The 27,895-nt window shown below is 58.4% G+C and overlaps 3 protein-coding genes across 6 annotated transcripts; 2 read left to right on the top strand and 1 right to left on the bottom strand.

The window, feature by feature from the left end:
- Positions 1–50: 50 nt before the first annotated feature.
- RPL3L (ribosomal protein L3 like) lies at positions 51–8,319 on the top strand. 2 transcript variants are annotated; one of them, XM_005023351.6, is made up of 10 exons: positions 51–611; positions 1,478–1,670; positions 2,283–2,451; positions 3,332–3,467; positions 4,425–4,611; positions 5,014–5,174; positions 5,400–5,501; positions 6,152–6,247; positions 6,596–6,715; positions 8,203–8,319. In XM_005023351.6, the coding sequence occupies exons 1-10, from the start codon at positions 609–611 to the stop codon at positions 8,257–8,259; spliced, it is 1,224 nt and encodes a 407-aa protein (XP_005023408.1). In that variant the 5' UTR covers positions 51–608; the 3' UTR covers positions 8,260–8,319. The 2 variants fall into 2 exon arrangements, with proteins under 2 accessions (XP_005023408.1, XP_071880181.1); XM_072024080.1 differs by lacking the exon at positions 51–611 and adding an exon at positions 645–863.
- A 142-nt stretch (positions 8,320–8,461) lies between these two features.
- Positions 8,462–16,965, bottom strand: LOC119718444 (testis-expressed protein 2-like). 3 transcript variants are annotated; one of them, XM_072024078.1, is made up of 13 exons: positions 16,430–16,965; positions 14,201–14,343; positions 12,585–13,465; positions 12,276–12,476; positions 11,888–12,191; positions 11,465–11,682; positions 11,149–11,322; positions 10,929–11,028; positions 10,641–10,773; positions 10,402–10,539; positions 10,001–10,213; positions 9,771–9,891; positions 8,462–9,351 (listed from the first exon to the last, which is right to left on the bottom strand). In XM_072024078.1, exons 3-13 carry the CDS (start codon positions 13,446–13,448, stop codon positions 9,226–9,228), a joined length of 2,592 nt encoding a protein of 863 aa, XP_071880179.1. In that variant the 5' UTR covers positions 13,449–13,465; positions 14,201–14,343; positions 16,430–16,965; the 3' UTR covers positions 8,462–9,225. The 3 variants fall into 3 exon arrangements, with proteins under 3 accessions (XP_071880179.1, XP_071880178.1, XP_071880180.1); XM_072024077.1 differs by lacking the exon at positions 16,430–16,965 and adding an exon at positions 15,152–16,222; XM_072024079.1 differs by lacking the exon at positions 16,430–16,965 and adding an exon at positions 15,152–16,221 and having other exon boundaries at positions 11,149–11,295.
- A 121-nt stretch (positions 16,966–17,086) lies between these two features.
- On the top strand, positions 17,087–19,818 carry MSRB1 (methionine sulfoxide reductase B1). Its single transcript, XM_038187015.2, has 4 exons — positions 17,087–17,224; positions 17,603–17,745; positions 17,850–17,964; positions 18,496–19,818. Exons 1-4 carry the CDS (start codon positions 17,170–17,172, stop codon positions 18,525–18,527), a joined length of 345 nt encoding a protein of 114 aa, XP_038042943.1. The 5' UTR covers positions 17,087–17,169; the 3' UTR covers positions 18,528–19,818.
- The last annotated feature ends 8,077 nt before the right edge of the window (positions 19,819–27,895 follow it).

Raw genomic sequence — 27,895 nt, 5'->3', positions numbered from 1 at the left:
GGGGCTTGGCTGGGCTGGGAGCTGGCCCTGTCCCCCCCCCCCCCCCCGTGTTTTAGCTCACAGCCCTCAGCATGGAGGGGCTGTGTTCACGCTGTCAGCAGTGCCGGATGCTCTGAGCATCCTCGGTGCTGTGGCACTGGTTGCTTCACCCCTGAGTGTGCCCACGCACGGTGTTGGCTTCACCTCTTCTCCAGCCAGAACCACCGAGTCTTTACTGCCCACACTGACGCATTTATTATCATTATTATCATTTAATCTGTCCCTATCCAAGAGCAGCCTGCTCAACGCACCAAACCTGACTCCCAAATCGCAGACCCCCAGCTTTGCCCGAGTTGTGCCGTGGTTGGGAGCCATTGTGATCGGTTCCGTTCACGCTCGGGCTGTTCAGGAGGGCGAGCGGTAAACTGAGACACCAGCAACTGACCTTTACCACATCCCAACTGTTAGAGTCAAACCTGCCAGCTTTGCCGAGTATGAAATGAATATAGCGCCGAATGAAGCTAGTGGCTAAATTTGTGTCTTCAGACTGATAAACATCCCAAGTATTAGGCAGGGGAGGCACTTCGCGATAGCCTCTTTCTGCTGCTGACTTGGGCTGAAGACGTCCCATGGTTTGTAAAGCTCGGCGCTGCTGCCTTTGGGATTGCATGGAGAGGGACAAGGAACAGGGCTGGGTTATTGGGTTAAGTGAGCACAGCTGAGGTGGGGCTGGACCCAGCAGAACTCCACTGGGGCTGGAAAATAAGCGTGGTGGAAAGTGCAGCCAGGTGCTGGAGCTGGGCTCAGCAAGAAGGGAGCTGCAGCGGGCTTACATCTAACTCCTCAGTGCTTGGACTGACCCCCTAGCTTCCTGCCTTGATGCTGTAAGAATTTGTCCATGTCTCTCTGAAGTGCTGCTGCTTTTCTCTGCCTGGCTCAACATGACCTTGGGGTTGGGGTTTATGTATTTAGCTCTTCTAATTCTTTTTTCAAGGTGCATATTTAACCTGTGCGTGTTATTGCTGATTCCTTTGGGCATCCTTTCTGGTTTCTTCTGATTGTTACCTGTGCCTGCTTGGTGCCATTTGCCTTGGTGACACAAAGCATTGAACGTGCCCCTGTGAATTCTGAGCAGGTCCTTTTGGTGCTTCTGAATATCAAATTAATAGTTATAATTAACGTCACAGTTGAGAAGACCTATTAAAGAATGTACTTCTTGAAAGTCTTCAAGCGGAGAGGGGGGAGATTAAGTTTTCAGTTAGTTTGCTTCATTTGTCCAGAAACTTACTGATTTCTTTGATGCACGTGGTGGAAACTTAAAGAGAAGCCCATGCTATTACGAGGTCTTTTTCTCAAGTCAGAAAGAAGGAACAGCCCAGAATCCTTCCAGTTCTCACTTATGTTAAAGCGGAGATTTTCCACTGTTCTTTGGGCTTGGTCCCTTCGGTGTCTTTTGGGACAGAGTGAGGCTGATCGGCTTTGTTCTTCCTCTCCGCAGTCCCACCGCAAGTTCTCTGCTCCCAGGCATGGCCACCTGGGCTTCCTCCCCCACAAGAGAAGCCGCCGCCACCGAGGGAGGGTGAAGACGTGGCCTAAGGATGATCCCAGCAAACCGGTCCACCTGACAGCTTTCCTGGGCTACAAAGCTGGCATGACGCACACCCTGCGGGAGGTGCACAGGCCCGGGCTCAGTAAGGCTTGGCTGAAGAAGCGGGGTCACATCCAGGAGGAGAGGGCATGGGCTTGTTGGGGGGAAAGGCTACTTGTGGAAATAGGTGGCGGAGCACAGAGCTTGTAGCCTATCTCCTGGAATGCTGTTGGGATCTTAAATGGCCAAAGGCCATAAAGGGGGTTTGGGGGAAGTTCCCATGCTAGTATGGTGGCTGGCGGTTTGTTGGACCCTGCTGGCAGAAGGACCCTGTGGGGTAGTTACCTGACAAATCCTGGAGCACATTGATGGGGAGTTTTATAACGTTACTTCGTGGGATGCCCCTGGGTTTGCAGCCAAACACCAGGGCATGCAGCATTCTGCTCCCTCCAACCTGGAGAAGATGCTAAAGTGTGCTGGGCCATAGGATCTAATCTAGGGGGTGCCTGGTGGTTGAACCTACGTGGCCCTCCTGGGGGGCTTGTGGTGCTGGGAGGCTGGAAGGGGCTGGAAAGGGCTGGAAGGGCTGAGGCTGGTTGTGAGACTAGGATGTGATCCTGTCCTCAGCATATTTCTTGCTGAGTGGGCCACAGGGACGGGCCACGGATGGCTCCCAGGGGATGATCTGATTCCATTTCCCTTTGCTGTCCTGCAGAGGTCTCCAAGAGGGAGGAGGTGGAGGCTGTGACCATCATCGAGACCCCCCCGATGGTGGTGGTGGGAGTCGTGGGATATGTAGAAACACCAAAGGGCTTGAGGAATTTCAAGACCGTTTTTGCTGAGCACATCAGCGATGAGTGCAGGCGGCGTTTCTACAAGAACTGGTAGGTGCCTCCCTGGCTGCGGTGGGTCGCTGGGGTCCCCTGCACGTGGGGAGTCCCTTGCGGGCCTTTCCCCCAGGCTCTGCATGGTGCCTAGCCACTGCAAACCGCTCGGCTACCAGCAGCTGGCTCTGGGGTGGCGAGAAACAACTCTTCAGTCATGCACAGAGATGCTGCAAACAGCTTGATGCTAGGAATCAGCATATGCATATGTAAATTTATTTTGGTAGTTGAACCATGTTAGCACTCTCCGTGATATCACAGACAGTGTGAGCTGCAGGTTTCTCTTTGTGTAGGTTGGGCCCATCTACTCCCTGTTAAACTGGAATGTTTGAGCATGGGTACCAAGCAAAGGGAGCAAAAAGAGATTTTTCAGGGGGAATATCGATGCACAACGTGACCCCCGTCCCTTGTAAACAGCAACACCGCAAATCCCACACTGGCAGAGAGGAAAATGGAAACCCGAATTTCATAACCATAGGAATCACGTCTCCTGCAAAAGCGCCTGTTGGCCGTCAGATCCACCCACCACATGCCTCCGATCCCTGGTGGAGGCTGTTCTCCTTTCTCCACTAAGCTCTGATTTTGCGCTTGTATTTTGATGGCACTGAGCCAGTCAGTGGGAGACAACTGGATTCTTCATGCAGAAAGGTCTGAATTACCAGCCCTTTCTGCAGCTCGTTACTCGCTTTCCTCTTCCCACCTCGGAGCCCCCTCTCATGGGGTGGGCAGCCAGGGATGGTGCAGGTACCCGCAGGTACCTGGTGCCTCCAGGAAGGTGCCTGGCGAGGTGATCTGGCCCTGTGCTGTTCTGCCTGCAGGGCACGGAGAAGAAACGCCTCACTGTTCAGCTCTTGATAGCTATTAAACGCTTCTGTTGTAGGCACAAGAGCAAGAAGAAGGCTTTCACCAAGTACTGCAAAAAATGGCAGGATGAGGATGGCAAAAAGCAGCTGGAGAAGGATTTTGCAGCTATGAAAAAGTACTGCAAGGTCATTCGTGTCATTGTGCACACGCAGGTCAGAGCCTTACCCAGGGCAGTGGGAGAGGGGGCCTCGGGGTCATCCTCAGAGCGTGGTTAGGGGCTGGGAGCCTGGAGCATGGGGGTGTCCTGGTGGGGTCACAGGAGAATGAGCAGGCACAGGCTGGTCGAGGGCTGTGGGACGGAGCATGCAGACGGTGGGAGGTGCTGGCTGACCTTTCCAGCTACCTCCTGACTCCAGCCCCGTCCGTGTGAGCCAGGCTCAGCACAGCGCCCTGCCCGGGGATCAGCGCAGGGCGAGCCCTATGTCAGCACTGGACCTCAGGCCCCATGATCACCTCAAATTAGCAACTGGTGTCAAGTGCTGGGGAAAAAAATAACCCACTGGCAGACGCAGTTTTGCCAGATGCAGATTGCTGGATACACAGGGCCCGTTTTTGTACTGATCCCTGGAGTTAACAACTGCATCGGAGCCTGAGGCAGAGCCTCATACCTCCTGTGGCTGGTGCAGCCTTCAGAGAAAACTCCCGCTGTGGGAATTTGGTGGAGGCTTTGTGCAGGGAACTGGGACTGGGAGAGAGCGAGGGCACCTTGTGGCTGAAACTAGAAGTAATCGCTCTGTCTGGAAGCAGAGAGGGAGCATGACCAAAGGATAGAGACTGATGCTGTGGCTTGTAGCGCAGAGCTGCATCCTAGCATGATGCTCAGCCCCAGATGTGTTCTGGTGATGGGCACCTGTGGGGCATTTACCATGGCCTAGCTGGTAAGAATGGGAACAATTTGGCCTAAGAACAAGGTACAGGCTCCAAAAGATCCCAGATATCTGGGCATGCAGACCCAGATCCTTGACTGTCATAAAAGAGGCAGGCAGTGTGGTGGGGAGCTGGCCCCTGCTCACCCCTGCACCTCTCACAGGTGGTGGGTGTTGCAGCCCTGCCTGCGTGCTCACAGGGTGAGGGGCAATGTTTTGCCCTAATGCACTGTTTTAACACAGATGAAGCTGCTCCCCCTGCGGCAGAAGAAGGCCCATGTGATGGAGATCCAGCTGAACGGGGGGACAGTGGCTGACAAGGTCGACTGGGTCCGGGAGAGGCTGGAGAAGCAGGTCTCCGTGCACAGCGTCTTCAGCCAGAATGAGATGATTGATGTCATTGGTGTGACCAAGGGGCATGGGATGAAAGGTACGGAATAGGGGGACCCTTGCTGCCACGATGGTGCACTTCCATTTGAGCAGAACTCAGTGTCCTTTATGTCCTATCGGTCATGTTGCCTGCTGCGCCCAGTCCTCCCAGGAGGCTCAGGGGTGTCACAGGGATGTAAAGGCCTCACACTTCTCACCAGCCCCATGTGTGTGGAGATGTGTGTCTGTGTGTGTGGGGATGTGCTCCACAGAAACATATCACAGTGATCAGATTCATGGGAAGTGAGACCAGTCCTAATGCCCTGGGCCCTCGCTGTGGGGACAGCTCTTGGTCTCCTTCCAACGCGGTGTCTTCTGAGAACCTCAGAAGGATGAAGAGGCTCCCTCCTCCCCTCGCATCTCCCCCCAGTGCTCAGATGCCAGCCCTGAATCTCAATTGCAGGGGTGACGAGCCGATGGCACTCCAAGAAGCTCCCCAGGAAGACACACAAGGGCTTGCGTAAAGTTGCCTGCATCGGAGCCTGGCACCCAGCCCGGGTTGGCTACTCCATTGCTCGTGCTGGCCAGAAGGGCTACCACCACCGCACGGAGCTCAACAAGAAGGTATGGCCCAGCACCACTGCGCCTTCCTCCCCTGCTGTCTCCATCCTTTGCACAGCGGCCTCAGTTCCCTCCAGCTCCTCTGATGTTTCCATAGAGATCTGCAGGGCTGTCATTCCGCACGTCCCTGCAGGTCCTTGTTTCCTGCTCAAAAGGCACATCACAGGGGGCACGTCTCAGTGACAGGCGTGTTGTTCCTGCCATGTACAACATGTTCCTTTCTTTTAGATTTACCGCATTGGCCATGGGATCCACGTGGAAGATGGCAAAGTGGTGAAGAACAACGCCTCAACGAACTACGATGTCACAGAAAAGACCATTACACCTCTGGTAAGGGGTGACAGAGCTGTGGTGGCCTGATGTACCCCACAGCAAGTGGCCCTGGCTGCAGCAATCTGGGCCAGGGAAGTAATTCTTTGACTGGACACAGCTGCATAGGAAATTATTTGAATTTCACCAAAGGAAATGCAGTAATTCCCTTTCTCGTGTTCTGGACATGGAAAGCCAGCTCTATGAGCATTTTTTAGGCCCACCATTTCACTTCCAGTTGATACCCTGGGCAGGAACCGAGACCATTGTTTAAAAAAAATAATAAAAAAAAAGTACAAATGACATTTAAAAAACATACTCAACAGAGAAATGTTTGTTATGTGGTTTAAAAAAAAAATCCCCTTAAAAAAAATCCCTTTTACATGTATAAACTGCTAACTGAGGAGTCTGTCCAGCTCTGCTCTCTCTTTACCCACATCCTCCAGCAGGGTTCCTGCTTCCCCAGCTCTCACTGGGTGCTGCTTGGTTGGGATCACACAGTCAGCGTGGCTTTGGTGTTGCAGGGCAGGTGTCCTGAAGGGTGCAGAGCATCATTAGCTGGAAGGACTGTCGATCACTACATTCTGCTTCCCTAGAAAATGTCACCAGTTTGTCACGCCTGCTCCCACCCAGCTCTGCTGCCTGCCAACCCTCTCTGCCTCTCCCCACAGGGCGGCTTTCCCCACTATGGGGAGGTCAACAACGACTTCCTCATGCTGAAGGGCTGCGTCGTGGGCACCAAGAAGCGTGTGCTCACCCTCCGGAAGGTGAGAGCGCAACCGGTGCTGGGCAGGGGCTGGCCATAGCTGTCCACTAACAGATTCAGCACGGGGAGAATGCCTCTGCCCCAGGGGCTGGCAGGGAGATCGGCCAGGTCCTGATGATGGGGAGCAGACCATGAGGAAATAAAAGAGCAGGCTCATTTCAGAGCTGCCCTACAAGCCAAGGCATCGCCTGCCACCTGGGCACCATGGTGTTCCTCTGAGAAAGCAGATTTTCATGGAGATAGTTATCTAATGGATGCACCTAGCATATTTCAGCCCTGCTTCCATCAGAGCAGATATCCAGATTTTCTGTAAAGGTAAGCCTGATGCGCTGTGACTTCTCCCTTCCAGTCCCTTCTGGTGCACACCAGCCGGCGGGCTCAGGAAGCCATTGAACTCAAATTCATCGATACCACGTCCAAGTTTGGCCACGGCTGCTTCCAGACGGCTCAGGAGAAGCGGGCTTTCATGGTGAGTTACGCTTTGCACCGGGCCACGCTTGCAGCTGGGGCTAAAGCAACCGACTGAGTCCGGCCAAGCATCTGCTTCTAGGTATAACAACGGCCAAGGCAGTGATCAGGACCATCTCGCATAAAAGACAGGCATGAATTCAACTCACACAGCAGATCCTATGCTAAGGAAGAACACGATGGTCGTGTGAGTGATCCAAGACGAGGCAGCTAGCAAATAATATACCACCATATGGCCAACCAGCTTCCATTCACCACGGGATGTTTTAAACAAGCAGTTAACTTGGCAGGCACCGTGTTGGACATATGGTCCCTTTCACCCGTAATTGTGCACTTCTTTGATTTGTTTGGAATGATTTATAACTTTAATGTTCTTAAGAGGAAAAGGTTGGGTCAAATTCAGCCACAGACTTGTGATTTTTCTGTCAGGAAGCTTCCAAAAAGGCCAAGCAGTATATTTTCTCTCAGATCCAGGGCAGAAAAAAAAAATCATCTAAACAAATCCAAAACAAATGGAGCTTCTTGAATAGTTCTGCAGCCTACACCAGGCTGGCGCCTAGGTCTGAATGTGAAATGGAGGAAGTGCTGGGTGAGCTGGGCCTTCAGCTAGCAGCAAGGAACACAACTGCCTGCGTTCCCTGCCTGCCAGCCAGAAATCCCTGTGAAACTCGCTAAGCCTCCTTAGCCCCCGGAATGGGGATTGGTTATGCAGTGTCTTTGCAGGGCTCTTTTAGATGTTAAGCCGTTTTCCTTCAGCTCAGCGTCAGGAGCTTGTTCTGCAGCGAGAGCGACGTGCGTGTCCTGCTCGTCTGCACTAAGCCCTGAGTAACCGTGGTGGGGGCCTTAGGGACGGGCCACGGCTTTACCTGCTTGTGGAGGCTTTATCTGCCCTTTTCTCCATGGGGTGAGAGGTTCCCCCACGTATAATGTGCTAAAACTTCACGTTTGGCTGGAAGTATTTTGTCACAGAAGTAATTCTTGCGGCCTCTTCCCTCAGACTTATTTGGTCCATGAAATCCCCGTTTCCTAGCTGGCCGAAACTCCTCAGGCTCCTGGAGCTGGCTGATGAGGCTCGGTGCCTCTGGTCACAGGAGGCCTTGCCTCGTCCAGGGCTCGAACACCAGCCGGGAGCTGCTCCCCCATGGGGGGCTCCTGGCAGTGTTCACAAGCAAAATTAACGCTCCCCCCAGCGCGCCCTGAGTGCAGGCCTAGCTCAGAGCTCTCTGGCAATGTGTGATCCTGATACATAAACCCTTTGTGCAAGGCCCCTGATGTTCTGCTCCTGATGCCTGCAGGGCTAGGGTGGCCCCAGGGCTGGCTGGTGAATGGCAGTGCAGGGATACCAGATGGGGAATGGGACCAGGAGCAGCCCTGTGAAGCAGAAAGGGGCCAGAGCTGCAGTTCTGCTCCACCCAGCTCACACACAGCCTTGAAAGCCATGTCTGTGTGCCACTAACACCAAGACCTCTCCTTTCTGCTCTCTTGTAGGGCCCTCAGAAGAAACACTTGGTGAAAGGGAAGCCGGCTGTGCAAGAGGAGTTGTAAGGGCTGCGATACACAAGGCTTCCTAAAGGGGCACCTTCAATAAAGGGGTTTCAAGCCGTGCCTGTTGCCTGCCTTCCTTCTGGAGGGGTGTCCTGCCTGTGATCAGTGCCACCTGTGCACAGCACCGTGTCCTTGAGGCACCTTGCAGCTGGGGCTGGGGCAGGTAACACTCGGGACAGGCCCGTATGGAGGGGATCAACTGGGCCAGCCGAGTGCCTGCGCTGTCCTCTGGACCCTCCCATTTTGAATGGTGAAAAAAAACCCTGCTGCCTGCCTCTGCCCAGCCTCGCTGCCCAGCTCTCCCCTTGCCATCCCTCACTTTTACACCCCAGCACTCTCTCTGCCAAGCTGGAGGCACAATCCGTGGCCTTCTCTCTCCAGGAACCCCACAGCCCCACGTGGCATCCATCCAGCCGTGGGAACGTGTGTGCAATAAGGTGGCTGCTAGGTAAGACTGGGCAGTGATGGGTTTATTCAGGTTTTGGACTCGTTTCCCGCCCGTGTTTTCCTTGCAGCCCAGCTGCCAGCGGGAAGGGTGTGATGTGTCCTGGAGCTGTGATGCTTTGGGTCGGCGGTGATCACAACTCCTCGAGTGTGGAAGCTGTCTTTGCATCCTGCACCCTCTTTGGGAACCAGGCAGGGGAAAACCCAGCCCTCTGCTGCTCTGGAGCTGCCCCCTTGGCCAGAAGGAGTCCTGAGATGCTGGTGGGAGGTGCATGAAGTTCTTGGGTCTCCAGCAAGCCCCTTTCCTCGGGGTCTGGTTCAGCTCTGAACGTGTGCTTGCAGTATTGAAGGAGGCGGCTCATCTGCAAAGGAGCAGGATGCTGAGGATGAGATGAACCAAGAAGCTCAGACCCCACGGCGTAGTGCTGGATGCCATCAGTGGCCAGGTCCCAGCTAGCTCTGTGTCCCAGCGAGGTCCCCGAGCCCTGTGCAGCATCTCTGTCCTGCCCACGGGGCTGCACATCAGAGCCTCCTCTCTCCCTTGGCTGGTGGGTCCCTGGGCAGCTCTCCAGTGGGTGGCTGAGGATCCAGGCCGGAGCTCATGATGGGAATGATGAGATCATCCATGTTTGGCATCACCAAAATTTTCTGTAAAGAGGAATCCAAACAAACAAGTGATTTTAAGTTCCACTACCTGAGTGCTGATGCTTTGGCCTGGAAGTGGCTGTGGCAGGAGCCACAGGAGCTTGGGGCAGAGATCAGGGCTAAAAACAGCTCCTGGGCTCCCAGCTCCTCAGCTTTGAATATCTCCAGGTAGGAACAAGCAGGAGCAGCTTATTTTTGGCTGGCTCACTTGTACGGAGGGTTTCAGGAGTGGTTATGGCAGAGGGCAGTGACCAGGGCTTTGAGGATATTCAGATGGATTACTCTCTAAGGGCATTTGGGTACCTGAACATCTATGGGGAACCTTCTGTTCTTCAAGCAGAAATCTCAAGGGTGAGAAGCAGAAACCAAACCAGCAGGGTTTGCTCAGCCCTTTAACAAACCCAGCCCTTCGGGACAGGCACCTGAAATTCATGCTGCAGCTTCTTCTCGATCCACTCGGTGACGTGGAGGAACGTCACCTCCCGCTCGCCCAGCTTGGGGCGCACCTTCAGCTCCAGCTGGGGTGGGACACGGAAGCTGTACCTGCGAGGGGGAGGACAGCAGCAGAAAGCATCAAGCATCACGTCCCACGCACGTGGCACAGCCCCCGTGGCCAGCTTGTGGACCCCCCGGGAGGAAGGAAGGCAGGTACCAGACACGGTCCGTGGGCGGCGGGGGCACGTTCACGGCCAAGGTGCCCGCCAGCTCCTGCACCTCCACCGTCAGCAGCAGCGGCGTGTTGGAAACTTCCTCGATCTTCTTTTTGATGAACTCGTTTTCGGTGGCCTTCTGGAAGTACTTGGACTTGGCGATCTTATCCACAAAGCGCAGGATCTTCCGGCCCGTGCTGTTCCCGCTGACGTGGCTAAAGCGAGGGGAGCCGCGGGGTGAGACCCGGAGCCGTGCTGGTGCTCAGCACCCCCAGCCACCTGCCACCAGCACCCCGCAGGGATGGGCCTCCCTTGCCAAGGGCTGCCACGATGCATCGGGACCCCTGCCTGAGCCTCCCCCAGCACCTCCCTTTCTGCCCCATGGCCCCGAGCAGCCCCTCACCCCTCGGTGCCGGGCGGGGGCACCCGCTCTCCTAGGGCTCCTGCGGGCTCTGTGGTGGCGATGTCCTCCTCGTCGGAGGAGCCGGCGCTGGATGACTCCGCGTCGCTGTCTGCCAGCAGGATCAGCCGAGGCTTGGCCCTGTGAGCCCCGGGCTGCATCAGTGCCCTGGCACCAGCACCCTCTCGCCTCGCTCAGGTGGGAGGATGCGGATGCCACCCAGCCACATGCGGTCACCTTACCCCTCTCCTCCTGCCTCCGCCGGGCCGCTGTCCTCTGCGGCACCCTCCTTCCCCAGCTTGCAGAGGTTCATCTTCGTCTCAAGGGTCATCTGCAAGGAGCCGCTGTAGGTGACCTCCATGTCCACCCAGAGCCCTGCCGGGGAGGGAAGGGGCGAGCCCCTGTCAGTGCCGCAGGGGCTGAGGGCTGCTCATGTGCCCACCAAAACCTCCCTGCTTTGGGGACCGGGCTGGCACCTCAATAACAGCTGCTGTGCATCCTGCCACTCTGCAAGGCAGCAGGGTTCATACCTCGGTCGTTGATGGTGGGCTTGGAGGTGCTGAGGATGGAGGGGATGGACGTGCCCATGTCCAGCTCCGTCAGCGTCAGCTCGTTCATGAAATACGGGAGCTGATGGAGAGAAACCACACAGGGATCATCACCACAGCCTGGCACCCACCATCGGGACAGGACGGGGCTCTCCTTGCTGCTGCCACCTCCCGTGCCCCCAGGGTCGTTCCTGCTTCTCACCTTGATCTTGCTCAACTTCTTCTGGATCTTGCTGGCCACCTGCTCGGCCCAGTAGTGCTCCCGGAGGAAATCCCAGAAGATGCGCCCCACCAGTGCGTTCACCCAGGCCGTGCACCCCTCGCTGCGCCCGGCTGTGTCCTCGCCGAGCTGCGGGTGGGGAGAAGCCACGAGCGCCTGGAGCAGGGTGGGACCTGCAGGCTGGGGCTGTGCTCCCCAGCACCACAGCTCGGCCACCCAAATCATGGTGCCAGGAGGGAGGAGGTGAACAACAGGGCCAGGAGGCAGCGGCACTGAGGGCTGGATCTGCCCCACTCACCTTCCCGGGCGTAGGGCTGCTCAGCACGCTGTGAGGGGGGCTCTGCTCCGGGCTGCCCCCAGCCTCTGCCGGCACGAAGCGGGCCATGTAGGTGCTGTAATCCAGAAAAATCTTCTGTCGGACATTTCCAGCCAGGTCCTTGAGTCTGATGGCAGAGGGGATGTCCTCGGTGCTCCCTCCACTGCTGCTGGCAGTGCTCTGCGGAGCCGGTCCCATGCCTGGGGACACGGGGACACGACCGGGCTGGTTGCAGCGAGGGGTGACGTGGTGCCCCTGCTGCTGCACAAGCTGTGGGCTGGTGAGCCCTGTCCCAGCTCCTCCACCTCCCTCCCCGCTCCCTGCTGCCTTCCCAGAGCCTGTCCTGGCACGGGGCAGCTCCCAGCCACGGATCAGTCCCGGTGTGGAGCAGTGGCCACATCTCACCTGGCCTGGCTTCACCGTGGCTGCTGCTCGGGGTCCCGTGGCAGGCTCGCAGGAGGTGCTGGTACCACTCCTCCTTCTCCCTCCCCGTCCGCCCAAAGAGGTACAGGCACCTTTCCCTGCAGTCCCCTGGGATGTCCTGGGTGGGCACCTGTGGCTTCTTCATCCCTTCGTCCCCCTGCGGCTCCGTGCCGTGTTCATCACTGCTCCTGTGCTCCGTGTCCGGCCGGTCCGGGAAGAGGATGCAGATGGGGTACTTCTTGTTCCACAGCCGCTTTCGGGCTAGGCAGGGGGGGCAGAGGAAGACCTGCAACACCAAGAGTGGCCGTGAGGCACTGGGGGTCCCTGCGAGGGGACAGCCCCCCGCTCCCAAGGGCAGCTCCGCGGTCACCTTGGCATCGGTCATGTCATAGCAGCGCTGGCTGATGAAGGTGGCCTCGAGGATTTCCTCCGCGAAGGCGGCCCGGCGCGGGATGTTGTTCTTGGGGTAGGAGAGCTTGAGGGTGGCCCCGTCCAGAGTGGCCAGCACCGAGTGCGTGAGCGATGGGTGGTAGAGCTCGGGGTCGTAGACGTGCAGCTGGTTCAGCCAGCCCTGGAGGGGAGAGGAGCCGGCTGCCCCGTGGTGCCGTGCAGCTTTGGGCAGCCCCAGCATCCAGCTCCTAGCACCCAGCCCCAGCACCCACAACCACCCCTCTCCTACCTGGAGGCCGTGGGCTCCCCGCGGGCCCCCCGGGAGCAGCTCAGGGCGCAGGCGGCCCCGCGGTGGCGGAGGCTTGAGCAGGAGGAGCAGGATGGCGAGGAAGCCCAGCAGCAACCCACCGGTGAGCCCCAAGCAGAGCCCAGCAGCGTAGGGTGGCAGCGGCAGGACCAAGTAGCCGTAGGCGAGGAGCGCGATGCAGACCAGGGCCCTGCCCGGCACCGAGCCCCCCGGCCGGGCTGCTGGAGGCTGCTCTGGGGGCTCGGCCTCCTGCTGCACAACCTCCACCACCTGGATGACATCCCCGTAGGAGCAGATCTCGTAGCGGCAGTTCAGGCTGGGCTCCCAGGGGCTCCAGTCCCGCACCCGGCGACCCCCAGCCCCTCGCCCCCCTGGCTCCCCTCGCCCGGGGCTGCCTCCTGCTTTCAGCCGTGCCGTGGGGCTGCTCTCCTCGGCCATGAGCCGGCTCAGCCGGCTGAGGGGCTCCTGCACGGCCTCCGACAGCCTCCTCTTGGTGTCCTCCAGCTTGGCCTCCCGCAGCCGGAGCAGGGCAGCGCGGCTCTCCGACGGGGAGACGCTGGGCGAGGACGGGGCCGTGCGGGACTTGGCCAGGCTCAGCCGCGGCTGCGGCCCCCGTGGGATGTCAGCCAGGAGCATCCCCGCGGGCTGGGGCGAGGGGAGAGGCTTCGTGTCCCCATCCACAGGGAAAATGATCCCGCAGCCGTCCCGGCCGCCGCTGTCCTCCCTGGTGCTGGCGGGCTGAGGCTTTGTCCCATCGGTGTCCCTGTGCCAAGGGGAGCCTGGGGATGGTGCCAGGGTTGGGGAGGCGTCCGCTGCTGCCACAGCCTGCTCTGCCATCGCGCGCATCGCCGACGGTGCCGGTGCTGCCGAGGGAATGGGAGGGAGCAGCTCAGCTTGGTGCCACGTCGAGGCTGCCTGAACCCCTGAGCAGGTGCATGATATCGGTAGGAAGGATGGGAGCTGCAGGCCAGGCTCTCAGGACCATCGTGGGGCTGAGCCCAGCACCCAGAGCACCGGGCTGAGCACAGGGAGCTCGTCCTCCACCCCCACCCCTCCTCTCACAGCATCCCCGTGGCAGGAGCGGGGCTGAGCAGGTCCCGGCTGCAGGTGGGTGCTGCCCCTCGGGCTGCCTCGTGCCTGGGATGTGCCTCAGCCAGGATCTTCAAAGCATTTTCCTACCACGAATTAATTACAGGCTGCGTCGCAGCTGCCTCCAGCTCCATTTATGTAATCTCCTGCTTCGCGGCTTTCGCTTTGCTTCTGATTTACACGCGCCAACTGTTAACCCCAAATAATCTGGGGGGACGCCCGGGGCTAGGGGAAGGGAGAGATCGCAGCAGGTCCTGGGGCTGGCAGCCCGCGGGGAGCGGTGCTGGGGAGCTCCTTCCCTCGCCTGCAGCGATGCTCTGGCAGGATCTGCCCCCTCTCAAGGGCTTGCTCCTTGCATTTACTCGGCAAACCCAGCACCGGGATGGCACCACCCAGGGCTCCGGCACCCCCAGCGCACCCTGAGCCTGGTGGCTCAGTGCCACAGCTGTCCCCAGTGCCAAACCTGTCCCCGGTGCTGCCTGGGCCCCCCCAGCCATGGTTGTGCCTACCAGAAAGACCCGGTGCTGATCCGTGGCCCTGTTGTTGGCTCAGGGGCTCAGCAGCTCCCCAGCATGTGGCACGGGCTCGGTGCTCCGCTGCGCCCTGCTTGGTGTTTGGTTACCTCTGCTCCGGTATTCCTGGGTTATAAAAGCTAAAAAAAAAAAAAAAAAAAAAAAAAGGAGGTGGGGGGGGAAAGAAAAAGTCTGTTTCCTGAGAGACCATTAGCAGAGTGGAAGACTGAGATAATAATAGCCTGGGTTTACATGGGAGTTTTCAGCTGGCAGGGACAGCGAGTACAGCGGGGGCTACGTGTGCGCTGCTGAGACGCAGCCACCTCTGGGGAGTGGGGGTGGCCGGGGGGGTGCGGAGCAGGGGGACGGACCCTGGGGGTGCCACAGCAGGGCCACCAGCACCCCGGTGGGGGCTCCGTGCGGGGCAGCCCCGGTGAAGGTCTCAGCTCAGGGCTCAGAAAGCACATATTGAGCCTAGAGGTGTCTCTGGAGGCAGCTTTGGAGGCTTCTCATCTCTCTCTTTCTGGCTCGGGTGCAGGATCCTGGCTTGACGTGGTGCAGAAGGAGACACAAGCGCAGCCTGGACAGGGGGGTGTCCCCGAGCACCTCCCCGTTCCACACCCCCCTTTGCACGCACGAGGCAGCAAAAGTGCGCTCCTGCCGTGCTTCGCTGCCCGGCGCTGGCTCACGCCCACCGATGATACCTACACCCTCCCAGGTGGGCCATTGCCAAAATGGTGTTTGCTTTTGATGTAAAAACAAGGAGAGTTAATTGAAAAATTAATCTCCAGCAGCCCTCTGCAGCTAATGAGAGCTGCCGGTGGCTGCCGGAGGCGGGCTGGCACCGCTAGCGGGGCTTGTGGCAGGGCTCTGCCTCCTCCCAGAGAGGTTTTTATCACCCAGCCAAACAAGTTGGAAATCCCTCGTCTAATTATCTTCACAACGTACCGCCGCAGAAACCAAATTGCTGTGGTTACGAGCGCTGTAGCTGGAGAGCTCCCTGCATTATCCTGTGATTAAGGAGCGCAGGGCTTTGAAGAAAGTCTCGCTGCAACCTAAGGACATCAATTTTCTGCGCACCGGCATCTGACGAACGCAGACTGCTTCCAGGCAGAACCCGAGAGCTTTTAGAGCAGGCACGGCTTCACCCCCTGAAAAAGCTTCAGCAGAGGGGCCGGGTGGGCGATGCTGCCGCCACGCAGGGTCCCGGTGGCTGCTGCAGCTGCTCCTGGAGCCTGCCTGCTTTAGGCTGCCTGCAAACCTGCACCTGGAACATCTCCGTGGTGCTTCAGCCTGCTCCGAGCCTGCCTGGTGCCCCCCTCGTTTGAGCTCGGTGGCTGAGGAGAGGCAGCGCCCGCTCCCCACAAAGCAGCACGGAGCATCCTCGGCTCCCCACCACCCCAGCCCCAAGCTCATCCTCCCCATGCCTGCCACGAGCCATCAATCCCCTGGGCTCGAGCGGGAGCGCGGCGGAGCCCGCGACGCACGCCTGACCTAATTTAAACCGGCAGCATCCAGAGGGCAGGAGCAGTGGCCCTGCGTGGGGGGCTCCACGTGCCGGGCAGCTGCAGCCCCCGGCTCTTGCTCCGGGCTGTGGGATGTGGACGTGTCACCGTCAGGAGGGCCCAGAAACCCTTTAAGCGCTTTGCTCCAGGCCTGGCTCCTGCTGCCTGCAGCTCACCTTCACCGCACAGCCCTTACCTTGCGGCACGCGGGGCTGCTGCCCCCTCCTCCTCCAGGAGCCCCCACACCCCACGTACCCCATGGGGGCACCCAGCTCACATCCCACACCCCCCCTCCACGCCATCCCCGCAGACCCAGGCCCAGCAGGGACGGTCCCCACAGGGGCTGCTGGAGCCCGGCTGCCCCCTTTGCCCCCTGCTATTAGGGTGGCGGGATGGGGCCACCATCCCCGCTGAGCCTGCACCCCACAGTGCCCCCCACTTTGTGCCCCGTGGTGCCCGCAGCCTGTCCCGCACCCCTCGGGGGGGCTCCTCGGGGGTGCCCGTCCCCATGTCCCCATGTCCCCTGTCCCCCCACGTTCCCACGTCCCCCCTGCTCTGTCCCGAGCCCCCCCGGAGCCGCTCACCGAACCCCAGCCCACGGTGGGGGGGGAGCCCCCAGCTCCGTGCCGGTCGCTGCCCGGCCCCCCCAGCACCGCTCCGGGCACCGGGGCTGCCCCCGGCACCGCTCCCTGCGGGGGTCCCGCTCCCGCAGCGCCCGTACCTGCCCCGCGCTGCCGGGAAGGGTCCGCTCCTGGGGCTGGGGGGCCGGTACCGGGGGAGATCGGGGCCGGTACCGGGGGGGGGGGCAGTGCCGGTGCCGGTACCGCAGGGCTGATGCCGGTGGCGGTGCCGGTACCGGAGGTGAGGGCTCAGCCCCGGTCCCAAGGCGGGGTCTGGGTGCCCGGTGCAGGGCTCGGAGCTCGCCCCGCTCCCCACCGCCGGTACCGGAGCATCCGCAGGACCGCGCCGGGCCCCGCTCCGCCCCGCCGAGCTCCGCCCCGGGGCCGGCTCCGTTCGCGTTCAGCCGGCCCCGGTGCTGTGCTGTGCGGTGCGGGGGGGGGGGCAGCGGGGACACACACACACACACACAGCCGGGACCCCCCCGTCCTGACCCCCCCGGTGCCGCGGAGCCCCGGCAGGAGCCGCCCCCTCCCCTCTCCCGGTGCTTCGCTGCCCCGGGGGGGGGACGCACCAGGAGCACGCGGGGGACCGGAGCGGCCCCAAAAAGCCCCAAAACTGCGGGACGGGGCTGGGGGGAGCGGAGAGGAGCGGGGGAGACCCCCCCCTAGGTGGGACCCCCCCCCCCACAGCGCACGCCCCCCGGTGGCCCCGGGGCTCCGCGGAGGGGGCGGGGCCAGAGTGGGAGGGGCTTTTTTGGGGAGGGGGGCGTGGTCGGGGGGCGGGGCGGGGGGGTGGCAGTGGGCGGGCGGTGGGCGGGGAGGCGGAGGGGGGGGCTCCGCCATGTCGTTCTGCTCCTTCCTGGGGGGCGAGGCGTTCCGAGACCACTTCGAGCCGGGTGAGCGCGGCCGGGGGCGACCCTAAAAGTCGGGGGGGTCCTGCTGGGGGTCGGGGGGAGGTTGGAGGGGTTTGGGGGGTCGTTTATAAAGGGGGTCGGGGGGGGTGGTGTGGCTGGGGGGCTTCGTCCTGCGGGGATGGGCTGGGGGCGAGCCCCGGGGGGTTGGGGGGAGGCTGGAGGGGTCGGGGGGGCTGCCTATAAAGGGGGTCTGGGGGCGAGCTCAAAGCCCCCTTTTGGTGCCTGGCCCTGGGCTGGTGGCTGCCCCAGGGGGTAGAGCCCAGGGGTGAGGGTGTCCTGGGGCAGCTGACACGGCCCCGGGGGGCTTCTCGGGGGTCTCAGTGCTGAGCCCCCCTTCCCTCTGCCATTCCCCCCCCCCAGGTATCTACGCGTGTGCCCGGTGTGGCTACGAGCTGTTCTCCAGCCGCGCCAAGTACGAGCACTCCTCGCCCTGGCCGGCCTTCACCGAGACCATCCACGAGGACAGCGTGGCCAAGCGCAAGGAGCGCCCGGGGGCCTTCAAGGTGAGGGGTCCCAAATGCTCAGAATGGGGTGAAAAAAGCCCGTTTCTCATAGCAGGGTCCATGCTGACAAAAGGCCCCTTGTGACCCCCTCCTTGTGTCGCCAGGTGTCCTGTGGCAAGTGTGGCAACGGGCTGGGCCACGAGTTCCTCAATGACGGGCCCAAGAGGGGGCAGTCCCGCTTCTGAATATTCAGCAGCTCGCTGAAATTTATCCCGAAAGGTAAGGGCTGCGCCTCACCGGGCTGCCTCTTTCCTCGTGGTTATCTGTTGGGGTTGCTGCCAGCCTGGCTGCACGGTGAGGGATGCGGTAAACCTGGAGCCCCCCAGGCCCCCAGCAAATCCCACACGCCTCAGGCTGATCAGTGGGTGGCTCTGTGGGGGCTCTCTGACCTTGCATGGTGGAATATGGGGCATGCTGGAGGTGCCCCAGGTCCCTGTGTGTCAGGGGAGCAGCAGAACCCTGGAGGCTTTCTGCTGGTGGTGCAGAGCCAGGGCAGGATGGCGCTGAGCTTGCTGGCTCATTTCCTGCAGTAGTCACGTGCAAGGTTTGAACATTTCTTCCGCTTTATGGTAGGCAAAGGCCAGTTCTTTCTGCAGTGGTTGTGGTGCTGTTTGCTTGCCCACTGTCAGAAAAAGGCTTTGGGAGGCTGTGTCTGAGCTCAGGGCAGCACCCCAGCCGTGTCTTGCTGTTCTGATTATCCGACTGCAGTGCTACACAGGGGCCCTGATTTCTTTCCTCCCCCTCTTCCAGGCAAAGCAGATAAGGACCCGAAGGAGAAGTAAGCGAGCTGCTCTACACAACATGCTGCTGGGGGCTGATCCTGCGTTCACATCTTGGGGTGCACTGGGAGCAAGACACCCCCCGACAAAGCTCCTGGTGCCCCCAGGCCGGCTCCATGCTCCGAGACATCCCCATTCTGGGTGCTGGGAGGGAGCTGGGAGGGAAGGGGAGGCTGTGGCTGCCCTGCACTTGCTGGGGGCTGGGTTGTATGACCCGTGCCTGAGGTTATTTTGCACGAGTTAAGCTGGAGGCTGCAGCTCTTCATTTTACCTTCCCTTTCCCCCTCCCATTTTCCCCCAGACATCCCTGCCTCTGCCAGCAGCTGCTGCTGCGTCCTTTCTGCTTTGCCCACTGCAGCAGCACCCGTGCCTGCGTCCCTGCCTCCGCTGGGTGCTGGGGCAGTTCTGGTGGTGCCCAGCAGAGCTGGGGCTGCCTCAGCGCCGTGGCAAGAAGGGCAGATGCTGCCTTGCCACCGCTGCCACCCAGAGCCTCCCTCCTGACGTCTCGGAGGGGGGATGGCGCTGGATTAGCGGGGAGCAGAGCCTGGGTTAATCTCTGGTGCTATTCTGGGCTGGGATCATGGTATGAATTGCCCTCTGTAAACCCTTCCAGGATGCTGGGGCAAGGATGTTCTTATGACCCTGCTGGACAGCACCCGGGTTTTTTACCCCTCGACCCAACATGCAGGCAGCAGAGGCGGTTCTGCATTTACTGTGTCCTCTGGGCCTGGCTCTGGCTCTGCCTCACAGCAGACCCGGTATTACTGCGTTGTAACCCTCGTGGTGTGAACGGTTCCTCCTTACTTTATGCTGCTGTAAGGGAGGCCAGAACCAGGCTCACCGACTGCACCTTGCACAACTCAGGCTTTAGGAGTCACCTTTGCGTTCTCTCTGCACTCAAAAGGGCTCTGACACTGATTCCTCCTTAATTCAGGGTCTGATTCGTGGCCTTCCCTCACTGCCCTGCTTTGCTCACTGCCCAGGAACCAAACCCTCCTCTTTGAAATCGGGACAGGAGGGTTTCTGGGCACAGGAAACCTTTGACCCATGGGTCTGATGGTGTAACTGGTGCAGCACGTGAGCGGGGTGGTGCAGCCACGCCACAGCGTTACGGTTCAGCTGCACTCGGGGCACTTTGGGGGCTTTTCTCCACGTGCTTTTTGCCTCCTCGGGCCTCCTGGGCTAGAGGGAAGGGCACCGGCCACAAGTGCAATGTGCCGGCTCATTCCCTGGAGCTCACTGCTCATCTTGTACCTCTTCGAACACTGAAAATAAACAAAAAATAAAACATTGATTCACTGTGTTAGAGAAATAGCCGTCTTATTTTGTCTTTTAAAAACGTTCCTGCTGGTGCCTGAGGAGTCTGCAGCTGGGGGGATCCCCCAAAGCTGGGGTGGGTTTGTGTCTTCCCCTGGGTTTTGGATGGGAGGACGCAGATGCATTGGAAGTCTTCAGGCTTTGCCAGAGTCAAAACTTTAACCGGGGATGGTTTTCTTTAACCTTAAGTCACCATTTCAGCTCAACTACAGGTGCTTTTAGGCTGTTTCAGTGTGTTCTTGCTAAATCACAGCCTCTGGCAGGACGTGCTGGGAAGGAGGGATGGGTTTTGGCAGCGTCTCAGCAGTTTCCCTGTGAGAAGCCAGTTGTCGGTGGCAGCTCTGCTGTCCCCTGCCCCCAAAAGTCTCTTTGTCCTGGCTTCCTGGAGGCTGAGCTGGGCTTTGCTGGACTCCGCATCCCCTGGCTCTGTTACACTAATTGCTAATGAGATCCCGGCCTGAGCTCCAAGCTGCTTTTCAGCTAATTAATCCCCCCTGACCCGCTGCTTCGCCTCCAGCCTGGTGCCCCCTGAGCGAGGCCTGGAGGCCGGGGCAGGGCTGGGGCCTCCTCCCAGCGCCCAGGTGGCACCGGGAGGGGCCGGGGGGGTCATCTCGCTGTAATTCGGATTGACTAATTCGGAGTGACTGTAATTCGGATTGCCTGCAGTTCGGGGAGCGGCCGCGGGAGGGTGCCCGCGGTGTTCCCAAGCCTCTGCTGAAGGCTGGATCCTCGCCCCGGGCTTCCCTCAGGGCACGAGCAGAGGGCAAGCAGCGGGTGTTGCCCTCGAGCAAGCGGGAGGGACACAAAAAAAAAAAAAAGAAAAAGGAAAAGAAGTGGGGAAAAAAAAGGAAAAAAAAAAGAAAAAGGGAAAAAATAGAAAAAAGGGAAAAAAATGAAAAAGGGGGAAAAATGGAAAAAAAAGGAAAACAAAAAGGAAAAAAGGGGAGAAAAAAGGGAAAAAGAAAAAAGAAAAAGGGGGAAAAGGAAAAAAGAAAAAAGGGAAAAAAGAAAAAAGGAAAAAATTAAAAAAGGAAAAAAGAGGGGAAAGAGGAAAACATAAGAAAAAGGGGAAAAAGGAAAAAAAGGTGGGGGGAAGGAAAAAATAAAGGGAAGAGAAAAAGAAAAAAAAGGGGAAAAAAGGAGAAAAAAATGAAAACAAAACCAAAAAGCCCAGGATGCCCTCCCAGGGATGAGATGCTTTTCCAACCTGTGCCTACAGCTGCTGATGCCACAGCCTGGCACGGGAGGCTCGAAGGCTTCAGGCAGTGCTGTGGGTGCAGGATGCAGCCCACCGGGGGCAGATCCCCCCCCCCCGAGCCTCCCCAGCTCCCCTGGGCACCCCGGATCCCCCGGCCCCGCAGCGAGGGGCTCAGCCCCGGCCGGCCCTGCCTGCATGGCTGGCCCGGAGCAGCCCTTCCCCCGTCATTAATCCTAATTTTATTATTGCGCTAATGTCAATTCTGGCTTAATAGGAAGATTTTGCTTAGTTGGGCAAAAGAGGCCCCGTATTGGCGACGTGGGCTTAATGACATAAAGGGCTCAGAAGACAGAAATTGAATTACGTTAGCAGGCCGACGTAAACTTCCCTGGTTGTTTAAAAAATCATTAATTTCCTCCCCCGTAGCCTCCAGCTGACCTCGCTTTTTAATTTTTTTAATTTTTTTATTTGCATGACATGAGGTGGACCTGCCTCTTTGACCCTCCTCGGCATGGCTCCGGTGGAGAGCCGAGCGGCCAGAGCCCAGCGAGATTCAGATTAATTCCCCTAATAAAGACGACAAGCCCTATAGAAATTGCGTTATGCGAGGAAAAAGAAGATGACCTGGAGGCATTAGGGAGCTCTAATTACCATTATTCCTGCGAGCAAGTGCCACAGGAAGAACAAGCAGGCTGCCCAGGGAGCCCTCCACCTGCAACGGGTTTCTTTTACCTTAAATTTTCAGTTTTATTTCAATTTGGCCGCTACCAGGTGGAAGGGCTGAGTGCTGCTGGGGGGGCCAAGGCCAGGTTCGGGTTGCCCCTGCAATCCCAATCCTTTGTAGGGTCGCCATCCCTGCCCAGCCCACTGGGTACCACGCTCTGCAGGCGCTTAGGAACACCATTTAATAAGAATTGTTCCAATTCCTTGCGGGGCCATAAAACTGCAGCAAGGGCTGGAGCTGGTTTTATGTCAATGGCAGAAAATAAAGATATGGGAATTTAAAAAAAAAAAAACGTGCACCCTGCTGGTTTCCCTGGCACGCAGGGGGCTGTAAGGAGCCGAGGTGCCCCCCGCCAGCTCGCCTGCTTGCCCCCATCCCAAGAGCACACCTGTCAATAGGGCACAGCCAGCAACAGCTGGGGGAAATTAAAGGCTTATTTCACTTCGTTCGCTGCTAATAACTTCATCTATCTTTATTCCGGGCTGCCTCCCACCCGGCAGCCGTCGCTCACCCAGTGGGAGGGAATCGCTGACCGATTTCGTGGAGTTTGCTTAATCCCAGTGAACCTTCCCCAGCCACGAGGTGAGGAAATTTGTTTTCAGTTTGCGGTGCGCGTTAATTAGGGAGATAATGACTGGAAACACTCGGAGCGAGTCTGAGCTCGACGGAAAAATGTTTAGCCCGAGGAAAATTTAAATCATTTTTTTTTTCTTCTTGCCTGGCTGCTGAGATCTGACTTTTTAAGGCAATTAGCGAGAGTTTATTTGCTAATCAGTCATACTTATACGCTTGCTCTGGGGTCTTATCTCACGCTCCCAAGTGCACATCGCTTCTAATCATAAGCTGCGTTTTTGATGTGTGAAATACCTGTCCCGGGATGCTGTGTGTGCTGCCGGCTGTGCCAGGATGCGGTGATGGGGCTGCCGCTCGTCCTGTTCGCTCCTGTGCCTCCGCCTCTGCTTGCTTTTCCCACAGAGCACCCAAAGGTCCCTGGGCTCTGTCCGCATCCCAAGCGCATGTGTTTTTTTGGGATGCCTTTCCCCACAGAGGGGTGCCTTTTCCCACAGAGGCTGCCCAGGCTGGGCCATGTCCATCCCAGCTCACAGCAGGGCCGTGGGGGTGCAGGGGAGCTGTGGGTGTCCCCGTGTCCCCCCATGGAGCTGCTGGAGGAACCCACCCCAAGGTGCCCAGGAAAGCGGCTCCGGGATGCGCCAGCATCACTCCAGCGCTGCCTGGGGGAGCTCGGAGCAAACCTCCCCCTGGCACAGGGTCTGGCACAGCCCCACAGCCGCCGCTTTCGGCAGCAGATTCCAAGCCCCTCGGTGACCTCAGCCCACTGAGAAATTTGCCTTTTGCCTGAAAACATGAAGGCAGTCATGCTCCTGCTGCTTTGCGGGGCATGCTGGACGTCAGCGGCACTGGGGACCCATGGAGACGCCTCGGACACAGCAGGATGAGGTCTGGGTGTCCCCTGGGGGACACAGGGCTCCTGTGGCATTTCAGGTGCCCTAAATGTGCCGTGCCCCAAATGTGCCATGCCCCAGAGCCGCCGATGCCCACGCCAGGCTCTCCCCTCTGCCCGGCCGCTTCTAAGCGCTGCGCTTCGCTGTCTGCAGTAATGATTTGTTGCTTGTAAAACCACCGTGATTAACTACAGTTTAGCCTCCTAGTTTCATGTCTTATCATGTTTCATCTCACACAAAAGACATTTACAGTCTATTTTCAACTTCAAAGCAAATGCTTCTTGCGTGAGCATTAAGGAAGGCAAATATTTAAGCAGAACCTGTATGGTATTAGCGTCCCTTGATGTTCCCTGCTGAGCGAGGATTGATGGCTGCCTGAAAAGGCAGGTTTTTCCCATTGTTTTATGCACCAGTGATTAATATTTCATGTTCCCACTGTTACATATTTGCTGGCTGGCACTGGCCTACCCTGACAGAGCTTTCCCCGTGTTTTACATGTCTAGCTTTTATGCACTTCGATATAGGAAGTGCGACTCTTGGCAGGGCCCTTTGGGCTTATTGAAGCCTCCTGACCGAGTTTTTCGAATTACGTTCATCTTGATGGCATTAGGCTGATAGCATGTTTTCTTTTCCCCCTGATATCTCTGTCCTATCAGTTTGTGGTGCCCTGCCCCAGCTTTGGGGGTTGCTGTGGGATGGGGACAGCAGCATCCCTCCCTTCCTGGCTGTGTGCTGCCTTTCCCTGGCAGGGACATTGGGGATGGCACCGGGACAGGGCACCCTGTGCCTGTGCCACCCCACAGGGGTTTGCAGGGCTTGCATTGAACTCACCAACACTTTTGCACTGTGCAATCAAGCCTACAGGAAAAAAAAAAAGAAAACAAGTTCCTGGTCGACCTTGTCAAAGCAGCAGGAAAATAGCCCAGGACCAAATTCCTCTGCTTTGAACACGATGACACACTGGTGTGCATTTGTCTGAATGCAAAACATATTAAGACCAGGAACTGCGAGGGACGGCTCTGCTTATCATCTAGCTTGGAGTTAATATAATTCAATTAGTATGAACAGTAAATATAGCTCGTTTTAATTTAGATGGAGGGCTTGCTGCAGCTCTATCCTTTAATTTCAGGAGAGGGGAAGCTGTGGGAGGACTGCCAAGAATTTCTGCAAACCCCACATCGTCTCCAGGGCCGTGGGCGCTTGCTTCGGGTGCGGAGGCCACCTCCGAGTGGGCACCCATCAAGGGGTCTTCCTCTGGGCCTTTGGAATACGGGGACTGTAAACTGCACCAGCATTGGATGAGAAATAGGGACTGGAAAGCCACCAGGAGGAATCAGCAGCGCAGTCTATTTAAAGAGGAAACGATCAGCTCGGGAGAGAGCTGCCGACATGTGTCTTCAGGGCTGTGCTGCATTCTTCGGAGATTATTTTAAATGTGTGCATCTTTTCCGCATCACGGTCTATCTTTGTTCCCCTCTGACGTCTTGAGTCGGGGATGGTATTTTATGGCCACGGCGGTGCCTGCCAGCAGCACGACAGTTCTGCTGGAAATTAACTCCGCCGAGCTTTAAAAACCTCGCAGCCATAAAATTCAAAGTAAGAGATCAAACCAGTTAAGCTCAGACTAATCTAAGCCACTGGCTCTGGCAGGCCCAGCATCTAGGCTCCGGCGGGGGATGAAGTGCTTGGGAAGCTCTCGGCAGCGCCGGAGCAGGTGAGCTGCTGCCCTGCTTCTCGTGGCCACGTCCCGTGTCCGTCTGTCCGTCCGTCCCGGCACAGCATGCTCCCTGCTGTCCGTCCGGAGCGGTTAACCCCAACTGTGGTGCTTCCTACCCACCCACCTCGGTTGGAGGGGCAGAAATCGGGTGGATGATCTTTTTTTTTGAATGGGGTCTGCCTCGAGCTGAGCGGGGTTTGTGGGCGCAGCGTGCACGCGAGCGTGCAAACGTGCGCACGGGGCGAGGTCGGTGGCGGGTCAGGGGCTAATGAAGCTCATGAAATACATCCTCCGCTGCTCACTAGGCCAAGTGGAGTGTTTTCTATCATCCCTCCTGACATTACCGCATAACTTAGATTGCACTTAATTAAAATAGCTCATTTAACTGATGGCTCCTCAGACGCAATGCTGAAGGTTGTTCGCTCTTCCTGCGCAGCCCCCACGCAGCACGGAGGTGCAGTAAGTGGGCACAGCACGATGCACTGCCCGCTGGTCCACCACGCTGTAGGGAACAACTGCTGCAAATGGCACCCGAGGGGCAATGAAAATGCAAAAATTCAATCCCCAGACCCATGATTGGTGTTGATCCAGGGTAAGTGCAGCTTGCTCTGCATGGGAGCAGCTGCCCAGGCAGGCGTGCAGCCCTGTGCCCCCATCCCATCCAGGGTGCAGGTTTTAGCTGGGTTTAGATGAACATCTCTGCCCGGGTATAGATGAAACAGAGGAAAATAATGAAAAGCTGTAATTTGCCAATACATGCTGAAGGGCGAGACAGGTCGTGTCTTCAATTACAGCTGCTCACGTGTGTGAGTCGCCAAAAAATGCAAGGTATTCGTTTAATTTCTCCATTTGAGGCCAGCACGGTATCCTGATACTTATCAAAACAGAGGTTTGGATGTGTGCTCTGGGGAGGAAACTTACTCTTGCAGACAGCCCGCGTCAAGCCAAGACACCACTTAAATCTTCAGAACTGTGCCTAGATTGAACCTGTAGTCGGGCGTGGGCCGGTCTCGTGGCGCGGGATCGTTTTTACCCGGGATTGTGCAGGATCTGAATTTCTCCTCTGCACAGCAGCGGAGAGAAGTGCTTCCCGATCCCTCTCCCCAAACCAGGGCAGTGCCCGTGGGAGCTGTCACCACCCTGAGCGTGGCCTCCACTGGGTTCAGGCATTTTTCCTTGGCTGTCCCCAGTGCCTAGGAATGGGGCTGGAGCTGGCGCCCATCCCTGCCCCAGCGCCGCCGCTGTGCTGTCCCTGGGGAGAAGCGGCAGAGCCACACCAGTGCCCTGCTGGCAGCTCTGGCTGCAGGGCTCCAGCCCACTGGGAAGGGTAAACGACTGCAAAGCCATAAAGAAGTCTGTAAAATTAGCGGCTAATTAGCAGTGACTGCGGTGCTGCCACGCTGCTGCCGTTCCCTACGAGCGCGGCGCGCGCCGCACAGCTCTGCTCCCCAGACTGAGGCATTTGCATGTGCCTGTAGCCCAGAGCTACCAGTCTGTAATTGCAAAATTAGGGCAAAACAAGTGATTTGTTGCTACAAATGATAGGAGCAAACAGAAACACCTCCCGTCAGCGCTCTCGCCAGGCTGACAGCTGCCTCCAGCCGCCTCCTGTTTCCATAGCTCTGGTCTGCAGGAGGTGCCGGGATGCACGGTGGGAGCAGGGCTGTGCCTCATCCCCTGGGCAGGACGGGCACTGCTTAGTCCAGGTGTCTGCAGAAATCAGCAAGGGTTTGGGTTCCTCTGCTCCCTGCGTGGAGCACAGCACGCAGGGATGGGTGGGGGGCTGGAAACAGAGCTGGGGGCGGTGATGCGCCATGTGGTCCCCAGCCACATGTGGTCCCCTGCTGCGTTGTCCCCTGCTGTCACATCCCCAGAAAGGGCTCTTGCTGCCTCTGGGCTGCTGCTGGAGGTGCTGGCTGGGCATCGGGTTTGTGTCGGGGGATTTGTAGGGTCAGTGCTTTCCCTTCCCTCTGCTTTGGCTGCAGGCAGCCCCAGGCCGGGCAGCCACGGAGGCGAGCTGAACCGAGCACCGCAAAGCATTTGCTATAGAATCTGAAGAATTTGGAGTGAAACCCCCAAAGAAATTAAGCACAGATGGGTTACAGGGGAAAAAAGAAACCCGAATTCCTCCTGCCGCTCAGTGCTGCCTCCAGCACAGCCACTCATCCCCGCTGCGGCTCCGTGCTGGCCCGGGGACCAGACAGGCACCGTGCTGGGGTCACCGGCTCCTCCACTGGGGAGGTGCCAGGTGGCTCCTGGGGTGCCCTACAGCAGCTGGGGATGTCGTTCCTTCCCAGCCCCACGGGAGCCATCCGGAGCCCCACGCCTCTGCGCATCCGCTCCCCGCTGTCCCTCCCCGCCCTCCTGCCCACACTCCATGCAGTTTCCACCCCGAGCCCCCTGCAGCATGCTGTTTCCTGGTGTCTGAAGGCAGGGCCAGGCAGCCACAGCTGTCCCCGCAGCAATGTGCTGCGTGCTGGCAGGCCCCGGGGTGCCAGCAGGATGGTTTGACACCTGGAGGGGCGAGCAGTGCCCCGAAAGGGCTGCAGCTTCCCATCCCACAGGTTCCCATCCCGCAGCCACACAGGGGCTCCCCCCCCAAAGCATTGGCCCTCCAGAGCACCAAACATGGGAGGAAATACGTGATGAATTTCTTTCTTGTCCAATTAACAGCACAAGGAGAGGCCCTGGGGGTGCAGCTGAAGCAAGGTGCAAAGGGTGCTGGCAATCCCAGTCCCACACCAGCATTTCTTGGCCGTAATTACTGGGATTTGGGGCTTTCTGCTTGAGCTGGCACACTGCTGGGTGCTCCCCATGCTCCTACAGCTGCCTGCTGCCTCCAGCTCCTCAAATAGTTCCGATGCGCCGTTAGGGTTTGCTTTTACAGCAAGCTCAACGCTGTTGATTGTGTTAATGGGTAGAAATGAGGTTGAATTGTTCCTCTGTGGAAAA

The sequence above is a fragment of the Anas platyrhynchos genome, chromosome 15 (genome assembly GCF_047663525.1).
Source record: "Anas platyrhynchos isolate ZD024472 breed Pekin duck chromosome 15, IASCAAS_PekinDuck_T2T, whole genome shotgun sequence".
NCBI lineage: Eukaryota > Metazoa > Chordata > Aves > Anseriformes > Anatidae > Anas > Anas platyrhynchos.
This window is presented reverse-complemented; position numbering and strand designations above follow the sequence as displayed.